This window comes from Talpa occidentalis, unplaced genomic scaffold (genome assembly GCF_014898055.3).
Source record: "Talpa occidentalis isolate TD23 unplaced genomic scaffold, MPIMG_talOcc4v2.1 talOcc4.2, whole genome shotgun sequence".
Taxonomy (NCBI): domain Eukaryota; kingdom Metazoa; phylum Chordata; class Mammalia; order Eulipotyphla; family Talpidae; genus Talpa; species Talpa occidentalis.
In genome coordinates this window covers 2,963,173-2,983,359 of record NW_023602073.1, presented here as the reverse complement: position 1 = coordinate 2,983,359, position 20,187 = coordinate 2,963,173, and the positions used below count along the sequence as shown (strand labels likewise).

General features: G+C 48.8%; 2 protein-coding genes across 11 annotated transcripts in view; one reads left to right on the top strand and one right to left on the bottom strand.

The window, feature by feature from the left end:
- The window catches only part of LOC119253347 (zinc finger protein 420-like), a 316,892-nt gene that overhangs the window by 77,908 nt on the left and 218,797 nt on the right, over window positions 1-20,187 (top strand). The window lies entirely within an intron of this gene.
- The window catches only part of LOC119251621 (zinc finger protein 420-like), a 365,165-nt gene that overhangs the window by 204,413 nt on the left and 140,565 nt on the right, over window positions 1-20,187 (bottom strand). For 2 of the 7 annotated variants that reach the window (XM_054698279.1, XM_054698280.1), the window contains 2 exons: window positions 19,917-20,053; window positions 16,343-17,808 (listed from right to left, as the gene is read on the bottom strand). In XM_054698279.1, the coding sequence (XP_054554254.1) occupies window positions 17,503-17,808; window positions 19,917-20,053 (443 nt within the window). In that variant the 3' untranslated portion in view covers window positions 16,343-17,502. Of the gene's footprint in view, window positions 1-16,342; window positions 17,809-17,988; window positions 18,116-19,916; window positions 20,145-20,187 lie in introns of those variants that run through there. The other 5 variants (XR_008552963.1, XR_008552964.1, XM_054698282.1 and 2 more) reach the window with 5 other exon arrangements.

The following is a 20,187-nucleotide window of genomic DNA, read 5'->3' as shown; positions in this document are numbered from 1 at the left end:
GGAAGAGAAAGCCAACAGTGAAGGCATCACAGCACACGCATGACCGAGCACTCCGCTGCAAAGTACGGGGAACTGCTGTGACTGTCTCCCATGGGAAAGTCATGGTGAGCTAGAAGCGAACGGAGCAAATGTTCATGGGAACATGAATAAGGAGGGGAAGACGCTGCCTCGGGAGTTACGGGGCTGGGGGGGAGTTTAATCATTCCTGACAGGCTCCCCAGTGACGCGATGGGCGTATCTCTCCAGTCCCGTGTGTCCTAAATAAAAGCAATAGCAATAGAACAACAAAGTAACAGAACTTGAAGTAAAAAGTTCATGGCAAATGCAGTTCCTCACATTGTATCAGGGTCAAAATGGCAAATATTACCCTTTTTTTGAACAGTTGTTATATACTAGATATTACTGGAATAGGTTTCAATGAATACAAATTTTTTTTAAAGATTTATTTATTTGGGGCCTCCCTGGTGGCGCAAGGGATTAACACCCAACCTGTGAAGCTATCCACAGCCACTGCAGCACGAGTTCGATCCCCGGCCAGGGGATCCCCTTTGGCCAAAAATGTTTGGAAAAAACTAATATTCATCCTATCAGAATATTTAAACACCAATAAACTGTAGAAGTTGGGTTTTTCCCAGTTTATCAGAAAGAGAATACACAGATAAATGTCCTGACAACCTTAAAAGAATGTACACAGCAGGGTTCTGAACTAAGTGGAAACATACTAACAGTTAACAGCAGAGAATGCAGAAAACACAAATACTACACTGACGCTAGATATCAGTGAAAGAGAAACCATGGACATTTTCATTATCATTGAAATTAGGAATTTTTCAATTGAGGAAGTCACAAATACATACATACGGACATGCCTATTACAAAACACTATGGAAACAAACATGGAAAGTGACATGAACTGATTAATTTCCTACCATTGTATATACTAGAATTTTTTATTTATACTATGAACTGAGCTATATTTCAGAATCTTATGCACCAGAATACATACTATGTATATGATGATGGTTCTCTTTTCATAAACTAGAGATCACAAAGAACAGTATGTCTGATGTGACTGGAATGAAACGGAGACTGACAGGCAGAGGCCTCGCTGATTCAGAACCTCCACTTGTAAAAGCCGACACGTCCAGAGAGACTTCCCTTCCCAGAGAACACTTCACACAGTGACAAACTCAGGGGAAAGGAAACTTTCAAATGAAACATGAATTACCTAAGACACTTAGTTGCTCCCCAAAGTCATCATTCCCGGCGGCGGGAGCAATCATGAGGCAGAGAGCACAGGAGCCAAGTCCACTCAGAAGACTAAGGGCAGCTACCACGGGACAGATGCTCTCAGGGCTGACGTGCCGTGGAGCCTGTCACTATGCTGACCCAGAGGGCTGAAAGGCTAAATCAGGTATGAAGCTGATCTGAGACAAGAATACTCTCATGCAGATGTCAGGCCACATATATGCCTCACCCTGTAATCTTTAGAGATTTCTTTAGTTTCTCTTGAGCAAATCCTTTCTTACCTACACATTTGTGGATCATCCAGGACAACAAATTCTGGTATATTTTGCATTTTCTTTTTTTCTATCTATATTTTTGCATTTATTCATTATTACTTTTCAAATTTTGTGTGGAAGATCTGGGGTGTAAGCCACAGGTGCAGGGGGTGAGAGGATGTAGTGGCAACAGAGTCAGGAACAGAACACACGGACTGACTAAAAGAAACTGCTAAACAGAGCAACAGGCGAGACAGGAGAGGTCTGCTCTGCAATATGTGGGGCAGCTCCCTGTCAGGGATATTTCAGGTCACAGCAGCGACAGAGCTGAGACTTAACTCCTAGGCCACCAGGAAGTCCCTAGATGGCGTTTCTTCCTCAGAGACAAGAAATTCATGGCTCCCTGAGTCACACAGCATAAGGCAGATGTAGCAGAAGAATGACTGAAAAAGAACTATCGTTCTGCTTTGAAGAACAGCCATGGTAAAGCCAAATGGAGGCAGAAATCAGTTAGGCTTCCTTCCAGCTACTCTAGCCAGATGAACTGACTTCAAAGATCACACTCAGCACACAGCAGTGAAATGGAACCTCAGAATAAATCTCTGAGGCAAGATTATATTGTCACGGACCCTTCTTGCTCCTCTAGGGTCGCTTGCAAATCCTCACAGGCCTCTCAAATGTGATGAGTCCTGTCCCTGAATCACCCCAGAGTTTCCATGATGTTCTTCTGCTCTAAAATATGGGTGTGGCTATAAGTCAATGGTGTGGATTATAATGTATCAAAATCCCCAAAAGGGGGCCTCCCCGGTGGCGCAGCGGTTGAGCGCTGGGTTGCGAACCTGCCCGCAGCCTCTGCGGCTCCGGTTCGATCCCCGGCTGCTCCCCAGCCACCGGAGGAGGGTCCCACATGGCGCGCAGACCTCTCCTGCCGCCCGCTGCTCCCCTCAGCAGTGTACTTCAGTCCTTCTGCCTGCTCTGCTCCCTGCTCTGGCTCTGGTGAATTCTCTCACCCTCCCGCGCTTCTGACTGTACCCAATGCATGTATAAACAACAACAACAAAAAAAAATCCCCAAAAGGTCCTAAAAGGATGCAAATCCATCACATAGAAAAGCTTAGAAAGAGCTCCCATGAAAATATTCTTCCTTGGGCCTCCCCTGGTGGCGCATCGGTTGAGCACTCGGCTGCGAAGCTGCCCGCAGCCTCTGCAGTGCCGGTTCGATCCCTGGCCGCTCGCGAGGGTCCCACATGGCGCGCAGACCTCTCCTGCTGCCCGCTGCTCCCCTCAGCAGTGTACTTCGGTCCTTCTGCCTGTTCTGCTCCCCGCTCTGGCTCTGGTGAATCCTCTCACCCTCCCGCGCTTCTGACTGTACCCAGTGCTTGTATAAATAAATAAATAAATCCAAAAAAAAAAAAAGAGAAGATATTCTTCCTTCGCAGAAAGTCAGACTAAAGAAACTACAGTTGAGCCTGGAGCAGCGTGGGTGCTGGGGCACTAATCCCCTGGCCACGCAGTTGAACAATCCACTTGAGTTAACCTTTTTGAGTTAAGCTCCACACGCTGAACTCAGAAAGTAGCGTGATACCTATATTATAAACTATATTCTAATAGAAACTAGGGGAAAATAAAATGTCAGTAAAATGAGAAACAAAACAGGTTAATAGGACCGTGGCATACTCCTCAACCTCATAACCTTACATGGTCTGTCTATAAGTGGAACCATCTCATAGAACCATAGCAATATTTTCTTATATGGACAAAATTTTGCATTTCGAGTAAGTGCAAGGGTTTGGACCGCCTGTCGAGTTACCACTATGGTTTTAGAATATTTTTGTTTTCATTGGTCCTTAAGCTAAATACCCTCTTCTAAAAGGTCGTAGCACACCTGCAGACCTCAATCCACAGTAGACATCAAACAGTTCAACATTGGAGACCTCCCTGGTGGTGCAGGGGTTAAGTCTCAGCTCTATCAAGCTGTTACCAGCCACTGTGGTGTAAGTTTAATCCTGGCCAGGGAGCTGACCCACACAGCACAGCAGACCTCTCCTGTCTCTCACGCTGCTCCCCCTCAGCAGTGTATTTCAGTAGATCTGCCTGTTCTGCTTCAACAATGTCTCTCATCCACCTATAACTCTGGCCTAGATCCTGGTTTTTCTATGCATAAATATACAGAAGAAAATCTTAAAAAAAAAAAAAACAACAAACAGTTCAACATTTTAATAACATGACATTGGGTGTGGAGAGCAATTCCAGCATGACTGGTGACACTTTGTCTAGTCCCATGGCACTACAGAGGCTGACAGCACTGGACAGAACACTATGATCAATTTAGAAGCGCCCCAGAGAACACTGATCAATGCAACATGAAAGGTACCAGGTAGACAAACAGCAGCCATGGGCATGAATAGCAACATCCAGCAACCACAGAGGATACTAGAAGAATAGCAACAGGAACAGCTACATAACAACTGCAAAAACTTGGAGAAAAGAATGAACTAGATAATTTTATGCAACAATGATTCAAGCTGCATGTTTGTTCACAGTGCTCTCAACCAAAGGGTGTATTATGTTAAATTTTAATGATTTTTAGATTTATTTATTTATTTATACAAGCACTGGGTACAGTCAGAGCGTGGGAGGGTAAGAAAATTCACCAGAGCCAGAGTGGGGAGCAGAACAGGCAGACTGATGAAATACACTGCTGAGGGGAGCAGTGGGCACGGCAGGAGAGGTCTGCGTGCCATGTGGGGCCCTCGCTGGCGACCGGGGATCGAACCGGTGCTGCTGAGGCTGTGGACAGCCTCACAGCCCAGCCCTCAATCGCTGTGCCACCAGGGGAGGCCCAAGTTTTAATGATTTTTAACATTCTATAAAAGCGTATGCCTGTTTTATAACAGTAAACAGACTACAGCCTATGTATGTTTCATGCACTGATGATACACTGAAGTTTCCCTTAAACATTTTTTTTAAAAGATTTATTTTTATTTATAAAATAGCCAGGGTACAGGCCAGATTCGCAGGAGGGTGAGAGGATTCACCAGAGACAGAGCAGAGAACAGAACAGGCCGACTGACAAAATACACTGCTGAGGGGAGCAGCAGGCGAGACAGGAGAGGCCTACCATGCCTGTGGGATTCTCCCTGGCCTGCCAGGAATCCAACCAGTGCTACAGAGGCTACGGACAGCTTCACAGCGCTGCGCTCAACTGCCTGCGCCATCAAGGAGGCCCCTCCCTTAAAACATTTTTGACGACATTGGATGCAAAGTTGGTGAGTCATAAAAAGTCACAAATGTGGGCCTCCCTGGTGGTGCTGGGGTTTAAGTCAGTGCTATCAAGCTATTGCCAGCCACCATAGCACGAGTTCTATCCCAGGCAGGCCAGGGAGCAACCCACATGGTGCAGCAGACCTCTCCTTCCTCGCCCACTGCTCCCCTCAGCAGTGTATTTTAGGGGATCTGCCTATTCTATTCCCCACTCTCTCTGGTGAATCTTCTCACCTCCACCCCGGAACTCTGGCTTACACGTTAGTTCTTGTAGGAATAAATAAATTTTCCGGGGATGGAACTGCTGGCGCTGCAGAAGCTGCAGGCAGCTTCACAGCCCAGCGCTCAACCGCTGCGCCACCAGGGGAGGCCCAATAAATCAATCTTTAAAAAAAGTCACAGCCCCCCCCCCCCAGTGGCACAGGCGGTTGAGCACCATGCTATGAAGCTGTCCTCAGCCTCTGCAGCACCAGTTCGATCCCGGGGGCGAGGGTCTCACATGGCGTGGCAGACCTCTCCTGTCATGCCCGCTGCTCCCCTCAGCAGTGTATTTCAGTAAATCTGCTTGCTCTGTCTCTGGTGAATCCTCTCACCCTCCCACTGTACCCCAGTTCTTGTATAAATAAATAAATAAATCCTAAAAAAGTCACAAATGTCCAAATTTTAAAATCTGTACAATGAAAACATCAGCGTGTAAATGGGCCTGCACAGCTGAAACCGACATTAGTCACAGGGCAAGTGTGCTTCCCTACAAAACCAAACCACAGCTCGAGGAAGGGAAAAAAGTGGGGGACAGAGAGCACAGTCACGCATTAAGGAGTAATTCCCAGCATACTGCACTGAACCGAGGAACTGACATAGCCCGCCCAAGTCAAAGTTCCCAGGACCACTCAGCACTAAGTGCCTCCCACCCACCTTCTCCCTTGAATGGACGGTCTGTTCACCTTTTATCTCTGTGCCATTACCCTCAAGGGTCAGGAGACAGTAAAAGTCACATGTTCATTTCAAAGTGTCCTGATTCAGGGTGCACAGAGTCACTAGAAACCTACGCTGTGCTCAGTGGAGAGTGGGGAAGGATTTTCTAGGAGGAAAATGTGGTAGATGGTAAGAGCTGATAAGTGTGTCAACAAGCTCAGACTATTTCCTGCTATCAGGAATCGGATCATTTGCCAGAAAGCAGGGAAATGCAGCTGATTCTGTCCTCTGGCTCAAAGTCCACAATCACCAGTTCTCAGGAGTCCAAAAACTCCTTCTTTTCTTGCTGGTTCCACAGTATAACTGCACCTGGTCCCATCTAAATTGTGCTGGTCCAGTTCACTGCTCTCAGGTAGACCGGTTCAAATGGCACAGGTAAGAGTTCCTGTCCAATGGCTCCCCAGCGCCACCGCAGGGCAAACTTCAGACTTTTCCTCTCTCCTCTGTATGTTCAGAGTCCTCAGGTCAGGTAATGGCCAGGGGTGCTTTGTTGTGATCAAAGGTTTTGAAAATAGGGACAGCAGACCAGTGCTGCTCCACTGGGCATGAAGTAACCTCTAAGGGGCATTTTTTTAAAAGATGTATTTATTTATGCATACAAGAGCTGGGGTACAAGCCAGAGGTGCGGGGTGTGTGTGTGTGTGTGTGTGTGTGTGTGTGTGTGTGTGAGAGGATTCACCAGAGACAGAGTGGGGAGCAGAACAGGCAGACGGACTGAAATACACTGCTGAGGGGAGCAGCGGGGAGACAGGAGAGGGCTGCACCATGGGGGTCACCTCTGGCCAGAGATCGAGTTGTGCTGCAGTGGCTGTGGATAGCTTCCTAGATTGCGTCTTAACCCCTTGCACCACCAGGGAGGCCCCTCTAAGGGGCATTCTTTAAGGATACTCTGGAATTAGGATAGAGTAATTGTCGCCTTTTCTTTTCATTGGAACATGAAACTATTTCTGTTTTTCCACTGAGTGACTTAGAATAAAAGGAAACAAAATGCCGTCACTCCTGTGTGAATTCTGGGAAAGGCCTGGTAACTTTCACGGAAGTCAGACTGACAAGGCGAACTGGTTAGAATGGACAGACAGGAAGAGAAACACCACAAGGCAAGTTTCAACAAAGCACTTACCTCTTCTTTGAGGAAACAACAAAGAGAGCTCAGGAGAGTTTGGGAAACTCTTCCCCCCAATCAATCCCTTTCCTCAATCATGTCACCGTCTTCCCCCTTTAGTGCCTTTAGCACACCTGGGAAACAGATGCCCCTCAGAGCACAGGGAAGGAGAGCTGGGAAGAAGCACAACTTTTTGGGTGCAGTTAAATAGAAATAATGATCCTTGTTTGTGCTGACATCCTCCTGGGCTGGGTTCAGCATAGGACAACGAGGCAGGGAAATGCACGTGGTCTGCCCAACAGCATCAAAATGCTGTGTAAATATGTGAACAGTCTCCACCAGTGTTATGCTGCTCTTAAAATTTCTAGGATCACTGAAGTCTGACTTCCTTAGAAAGTATTCCCAGCTCACTAGCCCCACAGGTTTCTCCCCTGTGTGAATACCCCGATGCCATGAGAGCTCCCTCTGGCAGAAAGTGACCCTGCAGCACTGACAGTCACAGGGCTTCTCTCCTCTGTGAGTTCTCTGCTATCCAGAGATAAGGAATTTATAGCAAAAAGCTTTACTACATTCTGGATATTCACAGGGTAGCTCTCCTTTGAGTTCCCTAGAGAGGACTAAATTGAGGATTCCCTGCACTCTAGACACTGCAAAGAAGCTATGAAGTGTGAATTGTCTGATGTACACCAAGGACTTACTTCTGAGATAGATTTCCCACACTTTTGGCATTCATGCGGTCTCTCCCCTGTGAGAATTCTCTGATGGTCAGTGAGGTCCAATTTCAGGAGAAAGTTTTCCTATACTCTGGACATTCATAGAGTTTATTGTAGTGCAACATCTCAGATGTACAGTGAGGGCTGATTTCCAGAAGGAAGTTTGACTACAGCCGTGTCATTCACAGGATTGCTCTCCAGTGCGCATTCTGCGATGGTAAGTGAGGGATGACTTACAGGGTAAATTTTTTCCACTGTCTTGACATTCACAGGGGTGCTCGCCAGTGTGTGCCATCTGATGTTTGTAGGGGCCTGACTTGTGGAAGAAAGCCTTCCTACACTGACAGTGATAGGCTTTCCCCACTGTATGGATTCTCCGCACTGTATGAATTAACAGATTTTCTAATGCCAAAGCAGGTTGACAAGGAAGTAGTAAAACTTATTTCATATTTTTTTCTTCAATTCATAAATATTTGGTAAACATGTTCATTTAAATGTAGATATCCATTTCATTCAGAAGCTTTTAACCTAACACTCTGCCTCTATACCTTCTTTCTTACAATGATTCCGTACAACTTGTGATGGTATTTATTGAAACCTCAAGCTTTGTGGATGTCACGGTTTTCCTACAAAACCTACTGATTGGAGGTAATACATGGTCATTTTTTAGTCACTTTAAGAAAGAGTCTTGTTAAAGACAAGGATCCCACATCTTCATTCCTTTCTTTTTATTTCTACATTGGCACAGTCGACAGTCATATGTTGGTGTTTTCAAAGGCATGTACTCTCCTCCACGTCAAGAAAGAGCCATTTGGGCCTCCCCGATGGCGCAGCGGTTGAGCGCTGGGCTGCAAAGCTGCCCGCAGCATCTGCAGCGCTGGTTCGATCCCTGGAGGGCCAGCGAGGGTCCCAACTTGCCTGCAGACCTCGCCTGCCGCCTGCCACTCCCCTCAGCAGTCTGAGGGGAGCAGCGGGCGGCAGGAGAGGTCTGCGCGCCATGTGGGACCCTCCTCCAGTGGCCGGGGAGCAGCTGGGGATCGAACCGGCACCACAGAGGTTGCAGGCAGCTTCGCAACCCAGCGCTCAACCGCTGCGCCACCAGGGAGGCCCTCAATCAGCATTATTAAAATACATAAAGTTCACATATAGTCTAAACAAGACATTCAGAGAGCTCTGTATGCTCTTTCGTAAAAGTCAGGATTCAGGCATGTAAGAAGCATCTGGACCTTCTGCTACCAGAATCCCAGAGTTAGTGTTCAACACAGAGCCTGTTCACTCAGCTAATGTGAATGGACGAGAATTCCATGCCCTTTTGTGAAAGTTACCTGCTCTTTCATCACGTGCCTGTGAAGATTTCTTTTGGCAACAACATCAAATAATATTCATGATCTCCATTACGACCATGAAGAGACATGAGGACTTTAAGAAACTGTTAGTATATTCCCTAAGGACAAAAGGATGAAATGATTTGAACTTCAGCATGCTTCTTGTTGCATGAGGATGATCGAGAGGTGACCTGAGGACAGCAAGGGAGAGGGCTGACCAAAACATTTGCGAAAACTCACATACACCAGCACGGAAAACTGCTCAGGAGGGATGTCCCAAACTTGCTTTATCCTTGGAAGTCTCCTCAGTTGTGACCTAGTAATACAGGCCCTCTGGGGCGGACATGTCCACAAGGCCTCACATATGTGGCATATATGAGCTCACGTACACGGCGTGGGAGGCAAGGTTGTTTTGGCTTTCTCTGACTTGTGAGAAAATGCAGATGTCTTTGTTCATAATTCCTATATAGCCATGCTGAGAAAGGTAAAGAATCATTGCTTCTGGCTCATAGCAGTCTCCTGTCTGTGTGTCCTGCGCGATCAGTGTCCCAGGTCTCTGAACCCACTGGAGGCTCACATTTCTGTCTGACTTCTATGCCAGCAATGAAGCCCATGACTCTTCTGGGTGATTTAGATCGATCTTTTGAGTCAACCACAAACAGCATATCCATTCAGATTTTCTTCATACATAATATATGACGCCATCTTAAATTTGCCAGAGCAAGTTAGATGTGAGCAAATCCATCCATTAGAGGAGGGTCCCTTAGATGTTTGAGGTAGCAACAATCAACACGACGTGACGTATGTATGAGGAGAAAGCCATGACGTACGTAGAAGAAGTAATTTAGGGCTGAATTACATTCATCTATTCATATCTGAAGCATGGCTAATAAGAAAGGACATAGAAAATAACTATACATGACCCAAACCATTGTCTTCAATTTTTATTTATGTTGTTTAAAGATGTATTTATTTATGCATACAAGAACTGGGGTATAGGCCAGAGGTGAGGGGGGGTGAGAGGATTCACCAGAGACAGAGTGGGGAGGAGAATAGGTGGATATACAAAAATACACTGCTGAGGGGAGCAGCAGGCAAGACAGGAGAGGTCTGCTGCTCCATGTGGGTCAGCTCCCTGGATGGGGATGGAACTTGTGCTGCAGTGGCTGCCGATAGCTTCACAATGCTGCAACTTAACCCCTGTGCCACCAGGGAGGTCTCTTGAACTTTTAAATTACACTAATATTTAGTGTTTTAATCTTGGTTTATGCTCCATAACCATAGTCTCATTTTAGGTAATGTCTGGCAAGTGTAATTAACTTCCTACTGCACTGCAATGTCTCAATATGTATCTAATTTTCATTATAAATTACTTTCTCCTATTTTAGCTTCTCTTAAGTTTCCAGTATGAAAATCTGGTGGTTTCCAAACATATATTTGGACAATCCATTCATCACTTTCCATTTATGGGTTTCTCTCAGTAGGCACTCTCAGATGCTTAGGATGATTTGACTTCTGGATAATCACTTTGCCACTTCTGGTTAAACTTCTGGACTTCTGGCTAAAAAGACTAAAGTCAAAAAATTTACTTCACAATTTTAACCTTTCTCTCTGATGTGAATTCTGTGATGTAGAATAAGACCTGACTTCTGGGTAAAGGCTTTGCCACATTATTCACATTCGTAAAGTTTCTCCCCAGAATGAATTCTATGATGTTGACTAAGATGTGATGGCTGGTTAAAGGTTTTCCCACATTCTTCACATTTATAAGGTTTCTCCCCAGTATGAATTTTATTATATTAAGTTTTGAATTATTATTAAAGGCTTTGCCACATTTGTTACATTTATAAGACTTTTCCCCAGTATGAATTTTGTAATGGTCAGAAACACTTGACATCGAGGTAAAGGCTTTGCCACATTCTTCACATTTGTAAGGTTTCTCTCGAGTATGAATTCTGTGATGTCAAGTAAGATGTGATTTCTTGTTAAAGGCTTTGCCACACACTTCACATTGGTAAGCTTTCTGGCCAGTATGAATTCTCTGATGCTCAGACATGATTACAGCTTAAAGGCTTTCTTACATTCTTCACATTTGTAAGGTTTCTGCCCAGTATGAATTCCATGATGTTGAATAAGTTTTGAATTAATATTATTTTTTAAAGATTTATTTACTTATTCAAGAACTGGGGTACTACAGGGCAGATTCGCGGGAGGAAAGTAACTAAGTAACTCAGTAACTTAGTACCTAGACTAAGTAACTTAGTCTCTGGATTCACCAGAGACAGAGAGGGAACAGAACAGGCAGACTGATGAAATACACTGCTGAGGGGAGCAGCGGGTGTGACAGGAGAGGTCTGCACACCACATGGGACCCTCGCTGGCCGTGCGGGATTGAACCGGCGTTGCAGAGGCTGCGGACAGTTTCACAGTGCAGCGCTGAGCCCAATGCGCCGCTGGGGAGGCCCAAATAAATAAATCTTTATAAAAACAAATGGACAGGGCCTACTCAGCGGTGCAGCGGGTTGAGCACAGCCCTATGAAGCTGTCCGCAGCCTCTGCAGCGCCAGTTCGATCCCAGCTGGCCTGGGAGATTCCCACATGGCGCAGCAGACTCTCCTGACTCGCCCACTGCTCCCCTCAGCAGTGTCTTCAGTCCGTCTGCCTGTTCTGCTCCCCACTCTGTCTCTGGTGAATTCTCTCACCCTCTTGTGCCTCTGGCCTGTACCCTAGTTTTTGTATAAAATAAATAAATCTTTAAAAAAAATTTAAAAAAGTGGACAAAAGAAGTACATAAACTCTTCTCTAGAGAGGAAATTCTAACGTCCTACAGAAATAGGAATGTTCATCTTAACTTACTGTAAGAGAAATGTAAATTAAAACCACACTGAGATGCCACCTCACTCCTTGAGAATGGCCCAAATAAAAAAGAAGAATGGAATTCAGAACGGTGGAGAGGATACAGAGAATAAGGAGCTCTCATCCACGGTTGGTGGCCATGAGAGTTGGTATAGTCTCTGTGGCTAATGATGCAGAGGTTTAAGGAAATAAAAATGGAAATTCCACATGATCAGCAATACTTCTGTAAGTTATATATTGAAAAGTGAAATCTCAAATACAAAAAAAGATTTATCTACACCCATGAGCAGAGCAACTCTGTTCCCAACTGCCCATTCATGGCCCAACCTACATCCCGTCAGCAGAGGCAGGGGCAGGAAGGGTGGAGCACACGCAGGGGAGCACTGCAGGGCTGTGAGGAAAGAGCAAGTGGTGCACCGAGGACAAAATGGATGTACCGGGCCGTGATTACCTGGAGTGAAATAAGTCAAAAAGTAAAGACACATGTATCAGATGGCTTCACTCATCTGTGGAATATAAAAACCCAAAATACATTTACAGGCAAAATACAGCAGGAATACAACTTGAATGAGGGAAAAAGAAGACAAAGGTTACCACCAGTGGGAAGGAGGAAAGGGTGGAGAAGAAAGGGAGGGGGCAGAGGGGGATGGGCCAGGGTGGTTTGGTACAGGGGTAAAAAGGGTAGGGCAAAACCTATTAGGAATGTAAGAGAAAACTGACCACTATTTCAGCAGAAGGCTTTCAGTGCCACACATGTCAAGACAGACTGAGGAAGCCAAAAATAAGTAAAAGAAGTAAACATGCAGGTCCTCCCTGGTGGCGCAGGTGGTTGAGCGCTGCACTGTGAAGCTGTCCGCAGCCTCTGCAGCGCAGGTTCGATCCTGGCGGGCCAGGGAGAATCCCACAGGCACGGCAGACCTCTCCTGTCTCGCCCACTGCTCCCCTCAGCAGTGTATTTCATCAGTCTGCCAGTTCTGTTCCCCACTCTGTCTCTGGTGAATCCTCTCACCCTCCCGCACACCTGGCCTGTACCCCGGTTCTTGTATAAATAAATAAATCTTAAAAAAAAAAAAAAGGAAGTAAACATGCAAACAAGTATAGGAAGTTTTTTTTGAAAGATTTATTTATTTATGCACACAAGAACTGGGGTACAGGCCAGAAGTGTCTGGGGGGGGGCGGCGAGAGGATTCACCAGAGACAGAGCAGGGAACAGAACAGGCAGACAGACCAAAAACACTGTTGAGGGGAGCAGCGGGTGAGCCAGGAGAGGTCTGCTGTGCCATGTGGGTTGCTCTCTGGCTGGGGATTGAACCCGTGCTTGCACTGACTGCAGATGGCTTCATAGGCTGCGTCTCAACTCCTTGCACCAACAGGGAGGCCCAAGATTTTAAACAATTAAAAAAGTAACCAAAATTGGGCCTCCCCGGTGGCGCAGCAGTTGAGTGCTGGGTTGCGAAGCTGCCCGCAGCCTCTGCAGCGCCGGTTTGATCCCCGGCTGCTCCCCGGCCACAGGAGGAGGGTCCCACATGGCGCGCAGACCTCTCCTGCCGCCCGCTGCTCCCCTCAGCAGTGTGCTTCGGTCCATCTGCCTGCTCTGCTCCCCGCTCTGACTCTGGTGAATTCTCTCACCCTCTCGCGCTTCTGACTGTACCCAATGCTTGTATGAATAAATAAATAAAATAAAATAAATCTTTAAAAAAAAAAAGTAACTAAAATTTCCAAGGTCATACATGGTATTGTCAAATATGGCAGGAAATTTGGGGAGATAAAGGCTACAGAAGTGGAAGTGGACTTATCGTAGGGTGTAGTGAGCATCACTAAAAGTGCATTCAGACCACACCAAGAAGTAATGCGCAGGAGCAGTGGAAATAATGGCCAGAAAAAAGGACTCTGAAGAGCCTACTGGGCACCTGGGGTTTGCAGACCCCCCTGAGAGAAGAGCAGGGGCAGGTATGGAAGGATGCCCCATTGGACCCAACGTCACACATGCCAAGACTGACGCCTGCATGAAAGTCTCCGAGAGCGGCCTGGGACACAGTATAGGTTTTAGCAACTGCACAGAAACCTTAAAAATTCAGTTGTCCTTTTCAAATGACACGTGGCTCCTTCACCCCCATCTGCGCTCAGTCCTCAGGCCCCTCCTCCTCCTCCTTCACCCCGCACCAGAGCAGCGCAGAGTTGGGAAGTGTTTCTGTCCAGCGGGGTGAAGAGCCACAGCCCACACCATCGTTGATGTCAACCAGAGTTTGATGCATGAGCATCACAGCAGAGCCCAATCTCCACGCATGCTGGACATGTGATTTCCTGGATCTACAGACCTTTATCCTGTGATGTTGGTTCCCTCAAGAAAGCTATGCTTCTAATTTACACTTCAGGTCATGAACTCCCATGAAGTGCACCACAAGCTAATGCAAACATCACTCACCAGTGATGGAGTCACTGCCTGCTGCTCTCTCACATGCGCGAGGACTCCGGAGGCGGCGCTGGGAGAGGGGATGGAGTCCAGCAGAGAGGACTGAGGCAGCTGCACGGGGCCCCGGAGTGTCCTGTCCAGGGCCCCCCACACTGCCTGGGAGCCCAGAGAGTCACCGCCCTGACAGCTGTGCTCACACTTCCATGGGATGGGATTCCTCCCTCCCTCTCCCACACCCCGCACCCGCCCGGCCTACCTGCCTCCTGCGTCGAAACACAAGTGATGATCCAAGAAATTCAAAGTTCAGAAACTTAAAAGTTTCCGAAGATGGTTAGTCACATGCAAAACCGCTGACCACAGTTTCACGGGAAAGGTGCCCCTGATGGACTGTTTTGCGAGGACGTTCCCAGAAATGGTTCGGTGCACCCCGCTTCCCGCCTCGGTTTCCGTGGACACCCCCTGACACGGCGTGGACCTGCCCTGGGCGAGGCCCGGAGGCAGGCAGAGCACTCGGGAGAACACGCGGTTCCCCGGGGAAGACACAGCCCGGCGCACCGGGGAATCGCCCAGTAAGGCCGGGACGTTCTCAGCCAGCCTCAGCCAGGCGGAGGGTCCCCTCGGCCTCCATCCCCCAGTCACACCCGGCACACCCGGGAATCGGCTGCAATGCAGACGCCCTCCCCACACCCCGGGAACGGCCACGGGGCGCCTGTCAGGACCAGGACATCCCGCCCCGCGCGTCTGAAAGGCGGGGACGCGGAGGCTTCCTCACCCACCCGCCGCCGGCGTCACGCCCAGAACTCCGGGGAGCGCGAAGGGGTCCGGTGAGGGGCTCCCCGTGTCCAGAGCGGGGTCCCCAAGGCCCCTCACCCGCGCCCCCCCGCGCCGTCCAGGGGCACGGGCTCCCCCACGCCCGCCCTCAGGCCTCACCCGACGCTTCTCCATCCGCTCCCCACCCCACGCGCCCCGGACCCCCACTGCCCACACCACGCGGCGGGCGCCTCCGCTCCCCACCGCACACGCCCGGGCCCCCCGCTCCCCACCCAGCAGGCCCAGCCCCCCGCCCCCGCCCTCGCCCCGCCTCAGCTCCCCACGAGCCCGGCCCCCGAGACACGCCCGCGCTCAACTGTGACGCCGCGGAACGTGGAGGCCCCGTACGTCCCGCCGTGGGGCGGGGCCGCGCCTGCGCAGAACCCGGAGGCCCCGCCCAGAGCCTTTTCCTGGACCCACGTGAGCTCAGGAGACTACATTTCCCACAATCCCGTGCGCCGCCCGTCGCGGGCGTCTGTGTGCTGGGTTTGCAGCCTGGAGGTGGCATGAGCAGAGGTTGAGTTACAGTGGACGGGTAGGCGGGCCCCTGAAAACTGCGGGGTGAGAACTGGGTCCGGGCTGCAATGAAAAAGAGCTGAACAGGGTCTCCCGGGGGTGAAGGGGTTAAGGCTCAGCGCTGTCACCCTCTCACCAGCCACTGAGGTCTGACTGCCCTCTCCCGCCAGCTGGCCAGGGAGCTGACGACAGGGCGCAGCTGACCTCTCCTGTCTCCCCGCCGCGCCCCTCAGCACTGGATGTCAGTACATCTGCTCCCCACCCTGTCTCTGGTGAATCTTCTCAAACCGCCCCCCCCAACCTTGGGCCTAGACTCCCGTTCTTGCATGCAGAAATAAAAATAAATCTTCCTTAAATAGGGACCTTGTGGAATCCTATAATTGGATTCCAAATGGGGTTCTTCACCACTCCACTCCTTCCTAGTTCAGAGCTGCAGCCTCAGGCAGGTACGACTCCGTGGCCAACCATCTATTTCAAGCTCTTTGTAAGGCATTTCCATGTTTAGTCTTTGCCTGCCAGGTGGGCAGCAGAAGGTATTCTAACACCCCATTCATCCCTGCATCACCTTGCTCCCCAAAATCTGCTGGGCCGCCAGGGCTGAGCCAAAGTCCCTTCATACAATTTCTTTTATTTCTTTATTTACTTATTTATTTATACAAGCACTGGGTACAGGATTCACCAGAGCCAGAGCGTGGAACAGAACAGACACTGACGAAGTACACTGCTGAGGGGAACATCGAATGAGACGAGAGGTCTGCCTCACCATGTGGGACCGTCGCCCGGGGGCCGGGGATCGAACCGGCACTGCAGAGACTGCGGGCAGCTTCGCAACCCAGCGCTCAACCGCTGCGCCACCGGGGAGGCCCCATACAATTTCTTAAAAGGTCTTAGTGGGAGCTGCTCACAGTCGCCTGATTTTCGCGAAATGGAATGGAGGACGCCTCATCCCACCAGACACCGCGTACAAACAGTCCCGCTTTAGAAGGATTCGCCTCTTCTCCTAAAAATAGGCAACTGCTTCCCACACCAGAACATCAGGACATGCTTCCCTATGCACATCCTGCTCTCCCATTGCACACAACATGAACAAGCACGCACTTCCTTTCCAACCACTGTCATTCCTGAGTAATGTCTCAATTAATGTACGTGTTGGATTCAAAATACATCCAAACCGTGACCATGTGTGTGTTTGTAGGCCATGAAAAGGTCCCTAACTTCAGTGTTACAAAGGTCCTGAAGACTGTACCACTCCAGGTAAACTCAAAGGAGAAATACATTAGGTATTACTTAATGAATGTAACTAAGTATTGTTTATTGTCAGCTCTGTGGAGATTTTACCCACAGAGATAGGGAGGCATGCCAATGTCTGCATGTGAAGTCATGTGAAGAATTTATATTTCCTTGTGATCCTGAAGGGTGTCATGGAGAGTATAGCAGGAACCTCTAAAAGGGGGTCTAGTGTCACTTCAGTCCCCATAGTTTACGTACAAAAATGGATGGCAAAGCACCAATATCATGGAGTGTCAGGCAAAATTCTTAAAAATAATCCTACATTATATTCTATACACTCATGACAATGTCCAGGGTTACTAACAAAAAGAATGTGTAGTTGTTGCAAAATTCATCAAAACTATTTGAGATATAAGGTATCTGAGAACAGAGCCTGCTAGTGATAAATGACACTGTGCAGACAACCCGCTTGCTGTTCCCCTGTTACCTAGTTTTGAAATGGAGGGAGAGGCTAATACTGAGGATCAACAACTGTTATCAAGTACGCATCAGGATGACCACATTAAAAAGGAAATCAGCTTTATTAAAATATACGTTAAGCTCACATATAGTCCAAATAAGACATTCAGAAACCACTGTGTGCTCTTTTGTCAAAATCAAGATTTTGGCATTTAAGAAGCATCTTGTCCGATACCGGGATCCCAGAGTCACTCTGTTCAACACAGAGACGCTTGACTCAGCTAATGTGAATGGGCAAGAATTCTACGCCCTGTTATGAAAACTCACCTGCACTTTCATCATGTGCCAGTGAAGATTTCTTCTGGCAACAGCATCAAATAATATTCATGATCTCGATTCCTACAGTGAAGAAACATGAGCATCCGCAGTGGCGCAGCGGTTGACTGCTGGGTCAAGAAGTTGCCCGCAGCCTCTGCAGCGCCAGTTAGATCTCCAGCCGCCAGCGAGGGTCCCACATGGTACGCAGACATCTCATGCCGCCCGCTGCTCCCCTCAGCATTGTACTTTCTCAGTCTGCTTATCTGTTCTCCGCTCTGGTTCTGGTGAACTCTCTCACCCTCCAGTGCTTCTGACTGTACCCCGTGCTTGAATAAATAATAAATAAATCTTAAAATTTTAAAAAAATGAAATGACTGAGAATAGAGGAATCATTCTTTAATAAAGTTAACGCCTCCTTTTCAGTAATACTTTGGTGTAAATAAAAGTCCACTATACAATTACAAATGTGTCTGAATGAATTAAAAATAACACCAATTCAATCTTACCTATATGACACTCCCACCCGGGAGCAGAGCAGCTCTGTTCCCAACTGCCCAGTCATGGCCCAACCTACATCCCTTCACCAGAGGCAGGGCAGGAAAGGTGGAGCACACGCAGGGGAGCACTGCAGGGCTGTGAGGAAGGAGCAAAGGGTCACACTGAGGATAAAATGGGTGGGCAAGGAGGTGATAGTCTGTTTTTTTTTAAAAAAGATTTATTTATTCAAGCATACAGGAGCTGGGGTATAGGACAGAGGTGTGGGGGAGGGGAGTGAGAGGATATAGCAGACAAACAGGGAACAGTATAGGCAGACTGACGGATATACACTGCTGAGGGACGCAGCAGGCCAGTCAGGTCTGCTGTACCATGTGGGTAGCTCCCTGGCTGCCCGGTGGATGGAACCTGTGCTGCAGAGACTGCAGACAGCTCCATCGGTTGCATCTCAATCCCTTGTGCTACCAGGGAGGTTCCGGGAGGTGCTATTCTTGAGTGAAATAAGCCAAAAAGTAAAGACACATATAAGATGGCTTCACTCATCTGTGGAAAATAAATACCCAAAAAACATTTACAGGCAAAATACTTGAATCAAACTTGAACAGGGACATGTGAAGGTAAAGATGACCACCAGAGGGAACAGGGGAAAGGGTGGAGAAGTTAGGGAGGGAGGCAGATGGGGATGGGCCAGGGTGGTCTGGTAGAGTGGGAAAAAAGGGGTAGGGCAAAACCCATTAGGAGTCTAGGAAAAAACTGGCAACTATTTGAGCAGAAGGCTTTTAATGCTCCACATGTCAATGACAGATCGAGGAGGGAAAATAAGTAAAAGAGAAAAAAGTATAAGAAGCTTTAAAACAGGGCCTCCCCAGTGGCACAGCGCTTGAGCACTGGGTTGCGAAGCCGCCCGCGGCCTCTGCGGCGCCGGTTCGATCCCTGGCTGCTCCCTGGACACCGGAGGAGGGTCCCGCATGGCGCGCAGACCTCTCCTGCCGCCCGCTGCTCCCCTCAGCAGTGTACTTCGGTCCTTCTGCCTGCTCTGCTCCCCGCTCTGGCTCTGGTGAATTCTCTCACCCTCCCGCGCTTCTGACTGTACCCAGTGCTTGTATAAACAAAACAAACAAACAAACAAACAAATAAATAAAACATGCCTCTATTAAAAAAAAAAAAGCTTTAAAACAATTATAAAAAATGGAATTTCCCCAAGGTCACACACGGTGTTCTCAAACATGGCAGGAACCTGGGGAAAGCAAAGGCTGGAGAGTGTCACTGGACTGGGGAACAACTTAGGGTGCTGGGAAGCGTCACTAGAAATGCATGCAGACCACACCAAGGAGAAATGCCCAGGAGCAGTGCAAACAACCGCCAGAAAAAAAGACTCTGAAGAGCCTGCTGGACGCCTGGGGTTTGCAGACCCCCTGAGAGAAGAGCAGAGGCAGGGATGTGAGGACGCCCAAGTGGACTCAACGTCACAGGTGCCAAGACTGACCCCTGCATGAAAGTCTCCGAGAGTGGCCTGGGACACAGGACAGGATTTCAGCAACTGCACAGAAGCCTTAAAAATTCAGTTGTCCTTTTTAAACGACTCGTGGCTCCTTCACCCCCATGTGCACACGCGTCCTCAGGCCCCATCCTCCTCCCATCCCTCACCCCGCACCTGAGCAGCGCAGAGCTGGGAAGTGTTTCTGTCCAGCGGGGTGAAGAGCCACAGGCCACACCTTCAGCGTCATCAACGGGGACACGGGTACAGACTCTGCGCTGCGGGAGACCAAGGGCAGAGCCCCATCTCCATGCACGCTGGACATGGGAAGGGCCTGGACCTAGGCCACACCTTTCCCTGGTGAGGAATGTGTCCCTGCAGAAAACTATGTTTCTAATGTGCATGTCCGTGATGAACTCGCATAGTCAATGCACCGCGAGCTGAAGCCAACACGCCACTCACCAGAGATTCGTCCATGGTCGCTGCTCTCACAGACGCGCGAGGGCTCGGGAGCGGCGCTGGGGGGCGCTGGGGTCCAGCACAGAGGACGGAGGCAGCTGCCGGGGTCCAGGAGTCTCCTGGCCAGAGCCCGCCACACGCTGCCTGGAGACACCAGAGAGTCACCGCGTGTGGCAGCGGGTGACACTCCTAGCAGGGCAGGAACGGCCCCGAGTCCACGCGCGGCAGAGCCTGGGTGGACGGTTCACCACAACTTAGTAAAAGGTGACACTGC